Here is an 18,636-nt window from a genome sequence, read left to right as displayed (position 1 = left end):
CACAACAGCACTCAGGGTCCACATTTACTGACCTATATAGTTGGAGACCCAAATCCAAATTATAACTGGCTTTAATGCAGAGACAGTTCACCCAAAAATGAAATTTCTGCCCAAATAGTGAAATAGAGATCAAATTCATTTTTGGGGTGAACTGTTCCTCAAAGACAGCAGCAGCATTAAATGGACCAAGGGTTTTATTTATACGTGTATTTTTTCGTCACCTTCTTTGGGTTTGGAGAAGCATCCTCCCATGGTGGGCCCGGAGTGAAGCCAGGTGGCCCGATGAGAGGGATGCCCAGGTTGGGTGGTAGAAGGGTGGGCAGATTCAGACGCTCAGGGTGGGCCACCGGGCCTGAAGAAGGTGAATGCAACACTGGAGGGGGAAAATTCGGGCCTGTCGGGCCCACACAGCCATCTCAGGAATCAGCTACTGTACATCATACACAGCCTGAGAAACAAAACCAACAAAAATTGTGCTTATGTTTGTCAGCAACTAAGAGATTTTTCTCTTAAATTCACTATCATTTACAAATGAACAGATGAATAGAGAGGTGATTTATGATAGATAACTGCATTGCTTTAGGGTCTGAAATACCAGCATACATGGCCACCAGCACAACCATTAGGTCATCCACAATCACTGACAAACAGAACTGGTCCAACATGTCAATGCAAACTGGTTTAAGTTGTTTTCACACCACACCCAACCATCACACCAAATTTTGAAACTTTTCACCATACAAGTGGTGCTAATATAAACAAAACAGGATTTTATGGTGCATTACAAAACTTGGGTTTATGCAAAATCCAACATACAGGTTTAAACAGAGAAATATACAAACGTGCTTATTCATTGCCAGATATTACTATACCTTTTCTTTGAAGCAACTATTGTGAAAACACCCTTATATGTGTTTGTTTATTTGTCAATGCTGATTAAATGCAAATGCTGTTAACACACAGATAATGGGAACTATTCCAGGAAACACAATGCAACATTAGGTCAAGCAGTCCATAGCACCCTGCTATCATTTTATTGCAAACTGGCCTTGAGTACAGCACACTTGATATCTTAATATACGTAATTTGTTGTGCTGACCTAATAAAAATCAAGGTCATTACACGTATTACATAGATACATGATGTCATACGGAGACAGCAAAACGAAAGGTTTCCTTATTGAAATGAATACAGCCGGAAGGACAGGAATGGACTGGCTCTTGTTTAAGATGTTATATTGGCACCCCAACTTCTTAAAAATGGGCAAAATTGGGTGTACGCAGGACAAGATTGTTTTTACATGTCCATGCATCCTAAACATAACTTCAGTTGTTTTCTGTGTCCTGCTTAAATCTTATTCCAGTCCTAATTTCCATTGTTAACCATTACCTTCATTAAATTCTTATCTGAGCTAGCTTTATTGTTTCATTCAATTCATTTAATCGGCATACTTTTATTAATATATGATGTACTGTTTACATTACAACTAAATTTGCCTTCTTTAGGTGTGCGATCATCCAGACTCCATGAACATCACTGGTTTTAGTTTAATTTAACATGAGATTAAATTATCGAGCATCTTTGCAGGGTCTCAACTCAAAAGCCACTTGATATTCACATCACACCCAAAGGTCTGTGAAGTGGCGAGTAAAAAACAAAAGTTTGCCTTAATAAAGGAAAGGAAATGTTCCATGAATAAACCAGGAACAGAAGTACCAAACTTTGGGAACCTTAAAAATCCAAGTATTAAGAGCCACCACTTTAAACATATTCATCTTTTAGTTATAATGCACATGATAAAACTGCTGTTATTCTGTTACTTTTTTGCATCTTATTTCTCCTTTCATTCTTTATTTTTAAGTATTTCTATTGTAGTGTTGCAGTTTATGGAAAAGAGAGACACCAGTATGAAACATACAGTACCTTCAGTTACAGTAACAATCCCAAAAAACATCTAACCAAAATAAAGAGCATGTAACAAACAGCAAAAATACACCACCTCCCTCTTCCCACTGGCAGAATTGCTATTCCTGAAGAATTTATGAAAATCTCCATAGCAACTGTGAATTTGTTCACAAAAGCTTTACACAAAGAATTGGATTTTGGGTTATGTGACGGTAGAAAAATAAAGTGACTTCCACTCGCCCACAAAAGGAAAAACAATATTAATAGCACTTAATAACAATACTATTGTGAAACTCACAAAAAATATTATTTCACCTCGCCAAAATAAATTATTTTTGCATAAAGAAAATGAAGCATGTGCCGTTTTTAATTAGCAAAAAAGCAGTAAAATAAATCCTACCATGATGTATGTGGGGAGCATAATTGTCACTTAGCAAAACATCTTGCTGTTCATTCTTCATACGCAATATAATCTCTTATTTTTGATTTTGCATTTTTGTCAGATCTTGGGTCCCACCAAATCCATAATGTTTCAGTCTTAAAATTTTCACAACACAGGTCTCCTCATTTACTCCTCAGTCTGTCCTAAAGCCGGAAAACACTATTTGGGGGGGGGCAGATTGTTACCCTCAATAGCACTACTGTAAATGCAAACAGGCTTAGTAGTGCAAGCCCCCCAGACAATATAGCCTATAAATTACAGGCTATAGTTCTTGATGGGTTTATGACAGCAAAATATAATTGATAGCGGAGGAAAGCAAAACTTTCTACTGCTAATACAAAAGTTTGCAATTGGGTAAGATAATTTGATAATTTGGTAAAACATAACTTAGGAAACGTCTCAAGAGCAATACACTGTATGTAAATCTTCAAGAAGGATGAGCCGGGGTTTTTTTTATCTTTATTGAACTTACGGACTTTCATTTTCCACCCTGCAACCCTCTCACCTTTACAGTGTAAATTGTTGTAACTGTTGCAAGTTACTGCTTTAGGCTACTCACAAATACTGCAATGCAAATGGTAATAAAGAAAACAGTATATGACAGACAGAAAACAATCACCTACTGTAGCACGCTTCGCTCTCATCCATCCATCTCATCTGCTGCCAGCAGACAGTGAAGCTGTCCTCACATGTTGTCCAGCAAGTTTGGTTTTGAAATATTTCACTGGTCTTACAGGGGTTGTCCCCTTCTCACACCCACCAACAACACACACACACACACACACACACACACAGAGTTTATAACCTGGACTCTGGCATACAGCACGTACAAAGCAGCACTCCACATGTAAGAGTAACATAAGAGTGAAATATATGACACATGCAGTGAATGAGTTCAGGTACGGTGAGATTCCACAGCTGTGTCAGCATTCACTCTGTAGAGACATTACAACACTGATTTTATGACATTAATTCATCTATTTATTACTCTTCCCCTCATTCATGTATCTGTTCATTTAGCGTCCTCATTCATTTATCTGTTCATTTAGCTTCCTCATTCATATATCTGTTCATTTGGCCATTCTCTCAATCATTTATCTGTTCATTTAGCCATTCCCTCATTTATCCATTAATTTACTCATTCCCTAATTCTATCATCTATTCATTCATCAATTCATTTACTAATTCCCTTATCCATTTACCTATTCATTTGTCCATTAATCTACACATTCCCTCATTCATTCATCTATTAATTTACCTATTCCCTCATTCATTTATCTGTTAATTTAGCCATTCCATCATTCATTAATTTTCACATTCATCTATTAATTTACTCATTCCTAATTCTATCATCTATTCATTCATTCATTCATTCATTCATTCATTCATTCATTCATTCATTCATTCATTCACTAATTCCCTTATCGATGTATCCATTCACCTATTCATTTATCCACTCCCTTATTCACTTATCCATTTACCTATTCATTTGTCCATTCATCTACACATTCCCTCATTCATTCATCTATTAATTTACCTATTCCCTCATTCATTTATTTGTTAATTTAACCATTCCGTCATTCATTAATTTTCACATTCATCTATTCATTTACTCATTCCCTAATTCTAACATCTATTCATTCATTCATTCATTCATTCATTCACTAATTCCCTTATCGATGTATCCATTCACCTATTCATTTATCCACTCCCTTATTCACTTATCCATTTACCTATTCATTTGTCCATTCATCTACACATTCCCTCATTCATTCATCTATTAATTTACCTATTCCCTCATTCATTTATCTGTTAATTTAGCCATTCCATCATTCATTAATTTTCACATTCATCTATTCATTTACTCATTCCCTAATTCTATCATTCATTCATTCATTCATTCATTCATTCATTCATTCATTCATTCATTCATTCATTCATTCATTCATTCATTCATTCACTAATTCCCTTATTGATGTATCCATTCACCTATTCATTTATCCACTCCCTTATTCACTTATCCATTTACCTATTCATTTGTCCATTCATCTACACATTCCCTCATTCATTCATCTATTCATTTACCTATTCCCTCATTCATTTATCTGTTAATTTAGCCATTCCATCATTCATTAATTTTCACATTCATCTATTCATTTACTCATTCCCTAATTCTATCATCTATTCATTCATTCATTCATTCATTCATTCATTCCCTAATTCCCTTATCCATGTATCCATTCACCTATTAATTTATCCACTCCCTTATTCACTTATCCATTCACCTATTCATTTGTCCTTTCATCTACACATTCCCTCATTTATTCATCTAATAATTTACCTATTCCCTCATTCATTTATCTGTTAATTTAGCCATTCCATCATTCACTAATTTTCACATTCTTCTATTCATTTACTCATTTCCTAATTTGTTAGTTCGTTCGTTCGTTCATTCATTCATTCATTCATTCCCTTATCCATGTATCCATTCACCTATTCATTTATCCACTCCCTTATTCATTTATCCATTTACCTATTCATTTGTCCATTCATTCATTCATTCATTCATTCATTCATTCACTAATTCCCTTATCCATTCACCTATTCATTTATCCACTCCCTTATTCACTTATCCATTTACCTATTCATTTGTCCATTCATCTACACATTCCCTCATTCATTCATCTATTAATTTACCTATTCCCTCATTCATTTATCTGTTAATTTAGCCATTCCATCATTCATTAATTTTCACATTCATCTATTCATTTACTCATTTCCTAATTTGTTAGTTCGTTCGTTCGTTCATTCATTCATTCATTCATTCCCATATCCATGTATCCATTCACCTATTCATTTATCCACTCCCTTATTCACTTATCCATTTACCTATTCATTTGTCCTTTCATCTACACATTCCCTCATTTATTCATCTAATAATTTACCTATTCCCTCATTCATTTATCTGTTAATTTAGCCATTCCATCATTCACTAATTTTCACATTCTTCTATTCATTTACTCATTTCCTAATTTGTTAGTTCGTTCGTTCGTTCATTCATTCATTCATTCATTCATTCCCTTATCCATGTATCCATTCACCTATTCATTTATCCACTCCCTTATTCATTTATCCATTTACCTATTCATTTGTCCATTCGTTCATTCATTCATTCATTCATTCATTCACTAATTCCCTTATCCATTCACCTATTCATTTATCCACTCCCTTATTCACTTATCCATTTACCTATTCATTTGTCCATTCATCTACACATTCCCTCATTCATTCATCTATTAATTTACCTATTCCCTCATTCATTTATCTGTTAATTTAGCCATTCCATCATTCATTAATTTTCACATTCATCTATTCATTTACTCATTTCTTAATTTGTTAGTTCGTTCGTTCGTTCATTCATTCATTCATTCATTCCCATATCCATGTATCCATTCACCTATTCATTTATCCACTCCCTTATTCACTTATCCATTTACCTATTCATTTGTCCTTTCATCTACACATTCCCTCATTTATTCATCTAATAATTTACCTATTCCCTCATTCATTTATCTGTTAATTTAGCCATTCCATCATTCACTAATTTTCACATTGTTCTATTCATTTACTCATTTCCTAATTTGTTAGTTCGTTCGTTCGTTCATTCATTCATTCATTCATTCATTCCCTTATCCATGTATCCATTCACCTATTCATTTATCCACTCCCTTATTCATTTATCCATTTACCTATTCATTTGTCCATTCGTTCATTCATTCATTCATTCATTCATTCACTAATTCCCTTATCCATTCACCTATTCATTTATCCACTCCCTTATTCACTTATCCATTTACCTATTCATTTGTCCATTCATCTACACATTCCCTCATTCATTCATCTATTAATTTACCTATTCCCTCATTCATTTATCTGTTAATTTAGCCATTCCATCATTCATTAATTTTCACATTCATCTATTCATTTACTCATTTCCTAATTTGTTAGTTCGTTCGTTCGTTCATTCATTCATTCATTCATTCCCATATCCATGTATCCATTCACCTATTCATTTATCCACTCCCTTATTCACTTATCCATTTACCTATTCATTTGTCCTTTCATCTACACATTCCCTCATTTATTCATCTAATAATTTACCTATTCCCTCATTCATTTATCTGTTAATTTAGCCATTCCATCATTCACTAATTTTCACATTCTTCTATTCATTTACTCATTTCCTAATTTGTTAGTTCGTTCGTTCGTTCATTCATTCATTCATTCATTCATTCCCTTATCCATGTATCCATTCACCTATTCGTTTATCCACTCCCTTATTCATTTATCCATTTACCTATTCATTTGTCCATTCATTCATTCATTCATTCATTCATTCATTCATTCACTAATTCCCTTATCCATTCACCTATTTATTTATCCACTCCCTTATTCACTTATCCATTTACCTATTCATTTGTCCATTCATCTACACATTCCCTCATTCATTCATCTATTAATTTACCTATTCCCTCATTCATTTATCTGTTAATTTAGCCATTCCATCATTCATTAATTTTCACATTCATCTATTCATTTACTCATTTCCTAATTTGTTAGTTCGTTCGTTCGTTCATTCATTCATTCCCATATCCATGTATCCATTCACCTATTCATTTATCCACTCCCTTATTCACTTATCCATTTACCTATTCATTTGTCCATTCATCTACACATTCCCTTATTCATTCATCTATTAATTTACCTATTCCCTCATTCATTTATCTGTTAATTTAGCCATTCCATCATTCATTCATTTTCACCTTCATCTATTAATTTACTCATTCCCTAATTCATTCATTCATTCATTCATTCACTAATTCCCTTATCCATGTATCCATTCACCTATTCATTTATCCACTCCCTTATTCACTTATCCATTCACCTATTCATTTGTCCTTTCATCTACACATTCCCTCATTTATTCATCAAATAATTTACCCATTCCCTCATTCATTTATCTGTTCATTTGGCCCTTCCCTTATTCATTAATTTTCACATTCATCTATTCATTTACTCATTCCCTAATTATATCATCTATTCATTTATCCATTCATCCATCCATTCATTTACTAATTCCCTTATCCATGTATCCATTCACTTCCCAATCCCAATCATTTATCCATTTACTCGCTCATTCATTCATCCATTAATTTATCCATTCATTCATCCATTTACTTGCTTAGTCATTCATCCATTAATTTATCCATTCATTCATCCAGTTACCAATTCATTCATTTATCCATTCATTCATCTATTTACCCATTCATTCATCCATTAATTCATCCATTCATTAACCCATTCATTCATCCATTCATTTATCCATTCATTCATCTATTTACCCATTCATTCATCCATTAATTTACTCATTCCCCATTCATTCATTCATTCATTCATTCATTCATTTATCTATTTATCCATTACCTCGTTCATTCGTTCATCCATACATTTATTCATTCACCAATTCATTCCCTCATTAATTTTTTTCATTTACCAATTCATGTATCTATTCGTTTATCCATTCCCTCATTTATCTATTCATTTATCCATTACCTTATTCATTAATTTATCACATTGGTATCTACTATATTTCACTCGTTAGTAATTTCAGTCTTGATACTTCAAGAAAACACAACTGAGAACCTAATGAAATGTCCTAAGTAACGAGAGACTAACCTCTGAGCTTTGACATTTTCCTCTGGTCATTTGACATATTTAGAGTGTAAACTCAAGCGGCAGTCCCTGATGTTAGATAAAGTTTTATTGACCGGCGAGTTAAAATCCCCTAAGGTAGATTTGACACCTAGATAAAAGACAGTGATTTCTAAAAAAAGAAATGATCAGATCACAGATGTTGTCTTACCAACGGCAGTCCCTGAGATTGTGCTTCTGGTTAAACATTAGGCCGCTCGCACTAAAGTAGATAAAACGTGGCCTGATCTAAGCCTGATAAATCAGAGTGGAACACTTAAAACAAAGCAGAACCGCTCTTAATGCTTGATAACATTACCACAGCTCTGCTATTACTCTCTGGTTTCATTAAACAACACAGCAGTCACAGGTTACACTCCAGCTTAACTGTTTGTTCAACATACCGGAGGAATACAGGCAAAGCATCAGGGTATTGTTTGATTGTTTATCCCTGAACAAACGCATACATTTTCATGTGCCATTGGTCAGGGGGGCCTGGTACTGTAAACAATTCCTGTATTTTGAGGCGGATGCATTGTAGATATTTTAGCAAACACCAATGTGTTGTCATTCAGAGGCTAAAGTGTTAGGAAACAACACACTGATATGTGCTGATTATATTGATTTATAAAATGTGCATATAAATGATAGCTTATATCTTCAGCGATTCATAAATATTTCTGTAGTGAACTAGACCATGACTCTGAGGTGTCTTTAACATTGCACTCTGTAGGTCAATCATTTACCCATTAATGTCCAATTTTATGTCCCTGTGGGAATTTATGAAGAAACGTCTGATGCCTTAACAAAACACGGCTATAGAGGGACAACGTGTAAGCAATAACATTTTCCTTTTGGTAATCCCCAAAACTAAATGAGCTTGAGTTGTAGTGGGATGGAAAGAGGCTTTTGTTTGACCAGAGTTTATCACTGAGAGCGCCCGCAGGATTTCTTCAATGCAAATGAAATCAAATATTGGCTTACACTAAATATTGGCTTAATCAGATTCCTCATTGCCGCCTCTGATCATCATGAACATACAGTAGTGCTTATAGTATTTACCCTGTTGTAAAGTCACAAAGTGTTTAACGCGTGCTCCTTAAGTACAGCTTAAGTACAGGTGTGTGACTCTCTGTGCTGCTCAGTTTTTATAATCACAGTTTACTTGAGTTCAATGTTGATCTGGTTGTGGAATTCAGACACAAACCTTTATACATTACAGTTTAGGGGCCACATTATACAGTCTTTAAAGGTATAGTTAACAAAAAAAAGAAAATTCTGTCATTTACTTACCCTCACTTTTATAAGTTTCTTTATTTTGCTAAATACAAAGGATTATATTGTGTAGAATGTTTGTAACCAAGCAGATCTGGGGCATCATTGACTTCCTTAGTGGAAAAAGAAATAATACTATGGAACTGAAAGGTGCCTCAGATCTGTTTTGTTATTAACATTTTTCAGAATAAAAAAAATGTGTGTTCCGCAAAACAAAGAAATTCATACCAGTTCGGAACAACTTAAGGGTAAAGGGCTCATTATAGTTGTGCATATGTCCTACGGCGTAGGATACACGTCGGTTTTTATATATACTTCTGCGTCGTCGTCCGCGTCGGACAGCGTCTCTCACAGCTTTTGCGGCCCGCGTAGAACTGACGCGTTGTTAAAAATTTGACGAGGTGCACGTCGGGCAACGGATAAGGCTAGGAATAACCTACGGCATAGCTACGACTATAGACCTTACTCACGACTATAACTTGGACTTAAGTAAATTATGAAAGAATTTTATTTATCGGTGAACTATCCCTTTAAAACAAAGGTGCTATAAAGGGTTCATTGAATCGATGCCATAGAAGAACTATTTTAGGGTTCCCAGAGAGCAATTGAGAACCATTTCTTTTTATAGTCTGTACACTCTTACTGTGGGTTCAAACCAGACGCGAATTCAACGATTTGCGCGAGTTGATTACAAACAAAGTCAATGCAAAGACGCGATCAGACACGTCCTTGCCTGGGGCGATGCGAATGACGCGATATGAGCGGAGCGTTTGCCGCGAAAACACACGCTATTCGCCTCAAGCGCGTCTTCGCCAAAATTGTAAATATTCAACTCGAGCAATAAATCCGCATGACACGAAGTTAAATCCCGCGAGTAATCTAGAGTGAGTAACGCGATGCCCTGCGTTTGGTGTGTACGTAGCATTACTGTGGGTTCACACCAGGGGGGCAGGGTTTCATATTTTATTGAAGCTTCCCTGGACGCCGCCATTGCTTAGCGAACACCCATCTGCTGTTAGCATCCCATTGACTCCCATTCATTTTGGCGTCACTTTGACAGCAAATAACTTTACATCTGAGGCGTTTAAAGACTCCATGTGTCCATTAATTATTTCTAAAGAAACACGAAAATGTATAAAAGTCTCCATTACCATGTATCTTACGTTATGGCCCAGTAGAAGCAGTTTTTGTAAAAATAGGCTAACGATTGCGTCATAACCTGCGACTCTCTGTCGCACAGTAGAGAAATTACCGTATGGACTGGGAGAGAAGCTCACAGGCAATCTTTTACTGACTATGAGGCCATCGGGTGGACGTGAAGACATAAAGTCAAGGGAGATTATTAATCAGAATACTAACCAAAATTTGCTCCTGTTCACGCTTGCCGTTTCTGCAAGATTTGGTGGGTGATTCAGATTTCCCGTGGCACGGCTATTAGAAGACTTACAATTGTCAGACAGGTTGCTCACGTGACATCTACGTCATTAAGCTCAGTTTGAGTCTGCGCAGTACGCTCGACACCCAGGAAGTGCGTGCTTCTAATTGACTTCACTCACTTGTCTCCGTTGAATCCAATGGGGTTGCTGTGTCCATTTCTTTTACTGTCTATGGTTCACACCAGAGACGAGTTTAACGATTTGCCCGAGTAGATTACATACAAAGTCAATGCAAAGATGCAATCAGACGCATCCTCATCTGGGGCGATGCTAATGACGCGTTATGAGCAAAGCATTTGCCCCGAAAACACGCGCTATTCGCCTCAAACGCGTCTTTGCCCAAGTTGAAAATATTCAACTCGAGCGAAAAATCCGCACGACACAAAGTTAAATCCCGCGAGTAATCTAGAGCGATGTCCCGCGTTTGGTGTGTACGTAGCATTACTGTGGGTTCACACCAGACGTGAGTTCAACGAAGCAAAGACGCAACAATGCAAAAACGCATTCAGACGGGTCCTCGCGTGGGCAGATGCAAATGACGCAATATTCCCCTTAAACGCGTCTTCCTGCGAGTAATCTAGAGCGAGTAACGCAATGCCCCGCGTTTGGTGTGTACATAGCATTAGAAAAGCAGTACCCTTTCAAAAAATTCTCCTTTGAACTTAAAGGGTGCATATTGGTACCTAAAAGGTGCAAATCAGAAATAAAGGTACTAAAGCTATCACAAAAAAATCCTTTATATACAGATATGTACTTTTAAGGGAACCAATATGTATCTTTGAGGTACTAATATGCACAACGTGTACTTTTTGAAATGGTACCATCACAGTGACAGCTTTTGTGCTTTTATTTCATTTATATTAAGTTTCTAGCTTTGTTATTCCCACATACATTTACATTAGAAGCTAAGGGTGTTTGTCAAGAATTTTTTAAAATGTGATAATCCAATTTATTTGGATGATACAGTAACAATTTTATTCAATGTTTTCTCTCTTTGCTATTCAAGACATTGTCTGAACAATTAATTTGTGTTGTTGTATATGTACTGTATGTTTCTAGTACATAGCCTACTGTATGTAAATACTTCTAATAATTCTAGCAAATAAAAAATAAAATAAAAATAAAATAAAAATCTATAAAATATAAAGAAGAGAGATGCTATAGGGTTATCACCCATTTAAATAATTGATCCAGGCATAGACAAGAAATCTAAAGTTTATACAAGTTCATTAATCATTTGGAAGAGAGAGATAGAGAGAGAGAGAGAGAGAGAGAGAGAGAGAGAGAGAGAGAGAGACCCCAATGCACCACACTATGATCTTCCGAAACTGTGTAATTCTGCGCTGATCTTTTCCTTTTTTTAACCAAACTGCAACAAAATGCAAAATTCAACCTGAGCCCTCTCACACACTGACTGCTATCTGTGCTGCAAAAGTTCATTTAATCTGATAAGAGTCGCATGCCCCAACTAAACCAGCACCACTAACAGATTACAATCTGTATTACATAATACTCTTGAACTTACCTGGCCGTGTGAAAATCAGGTGTGCCAAACTCTGTGCTCTGCATAAGGCCAGAGGTCCGGATCCAGGTGATGTTTAACTGCAGGTATCCAGTGTGATCTTATCTTTAGGGCCGAATCGCCGTTATTCCTCTTTCCTGTAGAGAATTCCACAGCTCAGCAGTCCGTCCTCTGCAGTAACCCAGGATCAAGGCAGAGTCCCACCACAAGCCTCTAAAACACACACACACATAAACCAATAGCAGTAAGCAGAGGTGCTTGTAAGAATCGCTAACTCTTTTCCTCTCTCTCTCTCTTGCTCTCTCCCCCTTTTGTGCTTATTTAGTCTTTTACAAAACCCTCTCTCTCTCTCTCGCTCTCTTTCTTTCTCTCTCTCCCTCTCTAGCGGAGGCTGGGGTTGCAGCAGCGGGACTCTTGCCAGTAACTCAGCTGTATGCAGCATTGATGGAGTTACTCAGGGATGCTAACACAGCATGAATTTTCCCAGCGCTCCACTTTCTCTTTCGCTCTCCCCAAGCCCCAACCTCCTTATTTATCACCGCCATAACCTAACCTATCAATCTCCTTCCTTTAGCTAAACACTGTCTAAATCACACTGTTCCTCTTTGTTTCCCTTGCATTCATCTACCATGTTCTCGCTCAGCTTCTGTCTACTAAACGATGTGTCTGACACACAGCTTGGTTTTTCATCCCATTGCTCAATGGTCAAAAATGGTAACTATCACTGGGACGGTACCCTTTCAAAAACTGCACCCAAATAGTTCATCCAGGTGTTAGTACATCAGAGGTACATATTGGTACCAAATGATATACATATCTGTACCTAAATTATATTAGAACTATTATAAAGGGTACTGCCCCAGTGACAGCTTGGGACAATTTTTGTATTATAAATGTATTTAAAAAATTGTATGATTGTCATAATTCTACCATGCAAAAGTTTTGCTATGATTTTTTGTCCATATCTAGTTAAATAAAGGTGCAGTGTGTAACTTTTAGTGGTGAGGTTGCAAAGTTTACAGCTCACCCTTCGCTTTTGAAATGCATAAAGAAGCTACAGTAGCAGCCACAGGACAAACATATCACTGTTGAAGATAACTTAGTAAAAAAGAGCTTCTGTAAAAAACATGGCGGCACAAAATGGCCCTTTGAGTATGTAGATAAAAATGTCTCATTCTAAGATAATAAAAACATAACGGTTCATTATGAAAGGTCTTTATACACCACTGATAATATAGTTTTGTATATTATTTTGCATTTCTGTCAAGAGATCCTTCTAAAAATTACACACTGCACCTTTAAATAAGTGTGTTTGTTAGTTTGAAAGCCAAATATTGACACTGTAAGATGACACTTATACAGAATGAATAGCTTAAATGCATTTAAAGTTTCTTTAGTGTTTATCAATTAGAAATTGGTCAAATTATGATTTGCATTGAATGTCAATGCATTGAATGTCAATGCATTTGTGTGAGAGCTGCAGGAACTTATCATTAGCTTGATATGAAAACAGTAGACGTCTCTAAGATGTCCTTACTAATACAATAAAACAAACCTGCGTCTGTTTGCCCTGAATGCATCTTTTGGCATTTTGCTGACAACATGATGCCAACCCATTAGGACTGGTGAAGTTATCCTCCACTGGTGCAAACTTGTACCTGTAAGTATGTGTAAAAAGAAAAGTCATGATCTCACAACACATCCCAGTTACATTTGCAGCATATAACAACCAATGAATTAGAGAGTGAATCTTTGATATATTTGTAACATATGGCTTGAAGCTACTGTAAAATACTGTATATACAGAATATGGAGCCCTCTCCTGACAATGAAGAGAACTGCATGTCACAAAAGATTTCAATGATGAGGATAAGAGTAGAAGGTTAATCTTCACTTCAAGGACGCAAGGACAAATGGATTACATCATTTTTGAATGATCCAGTGTCTTTGTACTGCATTACCTGTCCCAGTGCAAAGTGCCATATGAACATATTATGAAGAAAACTAGAGGTCTAGTAAATTATGAATTGGGTGTTATTTTCTGACATGAATATTAATGTCTTCTTCCTGTGGAGATGTCCCACCTACTGCTGTGGAGATAGTAAATGGCCTAATCAATAGCTTTAAATGCTGAAGGACACATTAACTTATTTAAGTTAGTACAGTACATGACAGGATGCAAAAATAAATGATTACTAGTATGCATCTTGAATGGATCTTTTTAATTCACCTTTTTAACAAAATATACGATCAGATTTTGATCTGAATATTGAAAGGTTTAACAGCATGAAGTGTTATGAATGACATTGATTATTTGACCGGCCACACACCATGCAAGATGTCTTACCCTTTTAGAAAGTACACCTTTGTACCTATAGGGTGCATATTAGTTCCTCAAAGGTGCATATTACATTCCAAAGTGTCAGTGACAGCTTTTGTACCTTGATTTCTGACAGTGTATTAAGTTACCAGAAAACAAAGTATAAAACTGAACCTTTTCTATCACTGGAGTGCTACTTTCGAGTGTTCATTTTTGTACCTTTATGGGTATACAACATATTGAAATGGTGTACTTTTTGAGTACAATATTATACCCTAAGGACCTGTTATGTACCTTTAAAATGTTAAACAATGTTAGGGATCAAAAGATTTAACTGTACCTTTAAATGTACACAATAGGTCCTTAAGGTACAGTAATGTACACAACATTGTATTATATTTTGTATACCTGTACACTGGGTGGTACCCTAAGGTTTCGTTTTGTACTTTTTCTCTAAAAACAAAAGTGGTTCTTTGCTCGTAAACATAGAAGAACTGTTTTAGTGCCATATAGCACCGGTGAAGCACCTGTGTATAATGCTATGTAGAACCATATGTGGTGCTATATGGCCCCTTTATGGTTCTACACAGGTGCTATAAAGGTGCTTCAACGGTGCTATATGGCACTAAAAACAGTTCTTCTATGATTACGAGCAAAGAACCACTTTTGGTGCTATATAGCACCGTTTGTTTTTAGAGAAAAAGTACAAAACGAAACCTTAGGGTACCACCAGTGAAAAGGTACAGTTTTGTACCTTTTTCTGACAGTGTATATATGCAATGTTACGGCATCACCCCAATATAAAATAATGCCATTATTAATATTCATATCATATTCCCATAATATAATAACATTGACACTTGTAAACATAGCTTTGTAGACTAACCTTATTTGTTGCCTCTCTGATTGTAAGTCACTTTAGAAAAAAAGCATCAGATTAAATTTTTTTTAAACTGTCATCAAATTTCACATTTATTTATTTATTCACATTCATCTATGTATTATTCATTATTAAAAATAGCCTTTTAATTAGAGTGAAGGTGGGTTTATTTTCTGTAAAATAAGACACATAAAAAATACACAAGTTTTATGGATCATCATTATTTGTATTTTGCTTTTCAAAGTCACATGCTTCATACTATATTTGAGAAATAAACTTTGACACAATAACATTAAATAGCTACTGACAATCTGCTACTGTATAGCTCAGTAAAGCATTGTGTTAGCAGTGCAAAAGGTCATGGGTTTGAACCCAGGAAACACACATACTCATTAAACAAATCCTGCAATGATCCAAGTAGGTTTAGATAAAAAAGCATCTGCCAAATGCATGAATGTAAATATGAAATATAATGTAATTTTTTCTTAATCATAAAAATTTCCCCAAATTAATTAAATTTCTATTTTTTGTATATAATGACAGTAAAAACAGGTAGGCTACATCACAAAAATCATTTCACTACTATCAATACTGATTATATAAAATATAATTAAAAAAATGAAAATTTGCTTCTAAATCATTTGTTATCTAAGTTATAGACTACATGAGCCATGTTTAATGGTATGTTAAAAACGTAACTTGTGTTACCTCAGAATTACAGTTAACGTTAGTCAGCATTTAATGTGGATCCAAAAAGTTGATTAAAGTTGTCCTGACAAGAACGGGTATTGTTCACAACTTTTATGAGAGGTTTTGATGCACTTTAAATGATAACTAGAAGTATAAAAAAGCTTTAATCCGTTTTGTGCGTATTCTCTAACCGATCCGTGCAAATTTAACAGCTGCCCACCCTGACAAAACATATGAGGCTGTGTCCGAAAAAGCTCTCTATCCTTAGCAGTGCACTATTTTAGGGGACAGACATTTTGTAGTGGTGTCCGAAATTATAGTGAACATTATCGAGTGCACTTACTGTATTCTCATAATGCTCCACAATAACGAGCGTACAACCGATGATGTACGCTCAACGGCTACCCACTCGTCACTGTGAGGCGCGTGCCAAATGAACTCCCGCCTCTCGACACAAGATGGCGCCCGCAGCGCTTCCGGCGCACTCCCCAGGTAGCAAACAGACGTTGGGCCAACGTCAATATTGGTTGGTTACGTTGGCCCAACCTATCTGACTGAAATACAACGTTGGGCCAACGTTGGTATGGTCAGCTGCAATTGCCCACCACTTCCCTCAAATATATGCATGAAGCATTTCATGTTTTACCATTCTATCCAGTAAACACGTGGAAAAGAGACTTCTTATACCCTGATGAATTGTCAAGTTATACAACATTGCATCAGAATCAGCCAAAAAAAAAAAAAAAGATTAATTCCATTGTTGTAAAAGAAAAGATGACAGCTTTTCATTCACTTATCAAGTGGAACTAATTTAGGAAAAAGTGAATGGCTATTTCGGACACAGAATGAGATTTGTATTGCTTTTTTAGTATGATAGCTTACACATTCAAATGGTTAATTAAATATGAAGGTCATTCACTGTCAAATCCGGATCCATGTAGCCATGTAAAATAAACCACTTCTTTCTTGCAATTACAACCACGATTTAAACAAATTCAGTTGTTCTTTTTACACAACAACGTCTCCATGTGTGTTTATTGTAAGCTGAGAAAACTGTATTGTTTGCATTATTTGTTATAATTGAAGACAGCATCAAAGCTATAGGATTTCAGTTTTTCTGTAATGTTGTGTTCTCGGCCGATGTTCTTGATTGCTAGCCAGGATTTGACTTTGGTGTTTTGCTTCGTGGTCTCCCATGCACACCGCAACGAAGAGAAATGTCCCACCGACGACCAGCAGAAGTCCACAGAACCAGGCAGAAAACATGGCCTCTCCAAATTCCCATCGTGGCATCACATCTGGAAGGTTCTCATCCCAGAACTTCACCACCATTATGTACGCCATCAACGAAACGGCCGCCAGAGTCGTTATCCCTGAAACCCATATCAACACTCCACCCAGGATGAGCAGCGTTCTCTTCATCCTCTCTCGTCCAGCTCCTATCTCCACACCCTCGAGTCCGAAAAATGCAGCGAGCACACCGAGTAATCCCGTTACGATTGAGATGCACATGAACACCCGTGATGCCAGAGTATCTGGTGGTAGAGCTAAAAAAGATTCGAAGGCTTTGCAGTGTATCCCGACTTCTTCGGTGTAGATGCACATGTGCCAAAGACCCTCGTACCAGTTCTCCATCTCATTTAGGTCAGAGTTCATCGTCTTCCATAGTGGCAGAAAGGTTGTGACAAATGTTGAGATCAAACCTCCGAAAGACACAAAGAGTGATACTCTTTGGACAAACTTTGGGGTGAGGAGCACCATATTAACACTGTTCTCTCACCCTCGCAAGACCTTCTGAGTCTCTCAACTCGGTCTTCTTCAGCAACAAGAGATCTGGGGTGGAATGGCTCCTCCTTTTCTTTAATAAAACCTCATCTGTTCACTCAGGATAATCCTGCAGCCCTTCACAACGGAGGGCCTGTTTCCCCAACTGATGAATATCTTTACAAGGACAATAACTGCTTTTTAAAGAGGAAATTTGATATGTCTAGTTTAAGTCTAGAAAAAAGAAACCTGAACAGTATGAAACAAAAATGAGAGAGATGGAGAACTTCAAAGTAAAATCCTTAATAAGAGGACAAACACGCCTTTATAAAATTCATTTTAGCTAACACTAGCTCAGAAGAGATACTAAAGAGTTTTAGATACTTTGCAAAGTGTCAGGTAGCAATAAACAGTACTTTGCTACGTGTGACTTTAGCTACTCAGATTTTTGCGTACCTGTGAAATGAAAATAGACACATTGTCACAGGTCTGAGCTTATTCATACCTCAACATTTGTCCTTGAACACTGGATATAGATTTCCTTACCTTCATGTAAAATAGTTTTGAAGATGGCAGGCTATTTTTTTACTTGAAAAGGATAAAGTTGTAGTCAGGGGCGCAATGAAGGGTTTTAAGGGGGTATGCGAGACA

At 36.3% G+C, this 18,636-nt stretch overlaps 2 protein-coding genes across 6 annotated transcripts in view; both read right to left on the bottom strand.

Moving 5' to 3' along the window:
* The window catches only part of aifm3 (AIF family member 3), a 43,922-nt gene extending 27,259 nt beyond the window's left edge, over positions 1–16,663 (bottom strand). For 2 of the 5 annotated variants that reach the window (XM_073860552.1, XM_055198444.2), the window contains exons 1-4: positions 16,565–16,661; positions 13,887–13,989; positions 12,335–12,544; positions 222–448 (exon numbers count right to left, since the gene is read on the bottom strand). In XM_073860552.1, coding sequence (XP_073716653.1) covers positions 222–252 — 31 coding nt within the window. In that variant the 5' untranslated portion in view covers positions 253–448; positions 12,335–12,544; positions 13,887–13,989; positions 16,565–16,661. Of the gene's footprint in view, positions 1–221; positions 449–2,966; positions 3,111–12,334; positions 12,545–13,886; positions 13,990–16,564 lie in introns of those variants that run through there. The other 3 variants (XR_012365256.1, XM_073860553.1, XM_055198443.2) reach the window with 3 other exon arrangements.
* A 346-nt stretch (positions 16,664–17,009) lies between these two features.
* On the bottom strand, positions 17,010–18,001 carry cldn26 (claudin 26). The gene has a single exon (XM_055198446.2). It carries the CDS (start codon positions 17,980–17,982, stop codon positions 17,320–17,322), a length of 663 nt encoding a protein of 220 aa, XP_055054421.2. The 5' UTR covers positions 17,983–18,001; the 3' UTR covers positions 17,010–17,319.
* Positions 18,002–18,636: the final 635 nt, after the last annotated feature.

The sequence above is a fragment of the Misgurnus anguillicaudatus genome, chromosome 22 (assembly GCF_027580225.2).
Source record: "Misgurnus anguillicaudatus chromosome 22, ASM2758022v2, whole genome shotgun sequence".
Lineage (NCBI taxonomy): Eukaryota > Metazoa > Chordata > Actinopteri > Cypriniformes > Cobitidae > Misgurnus > Misgurnus anguillicaudatus.
Note: the sequence above shows the minus strand (reverse complement) of the source record. Positions and strands in the feature narration are given on the sequence as shown.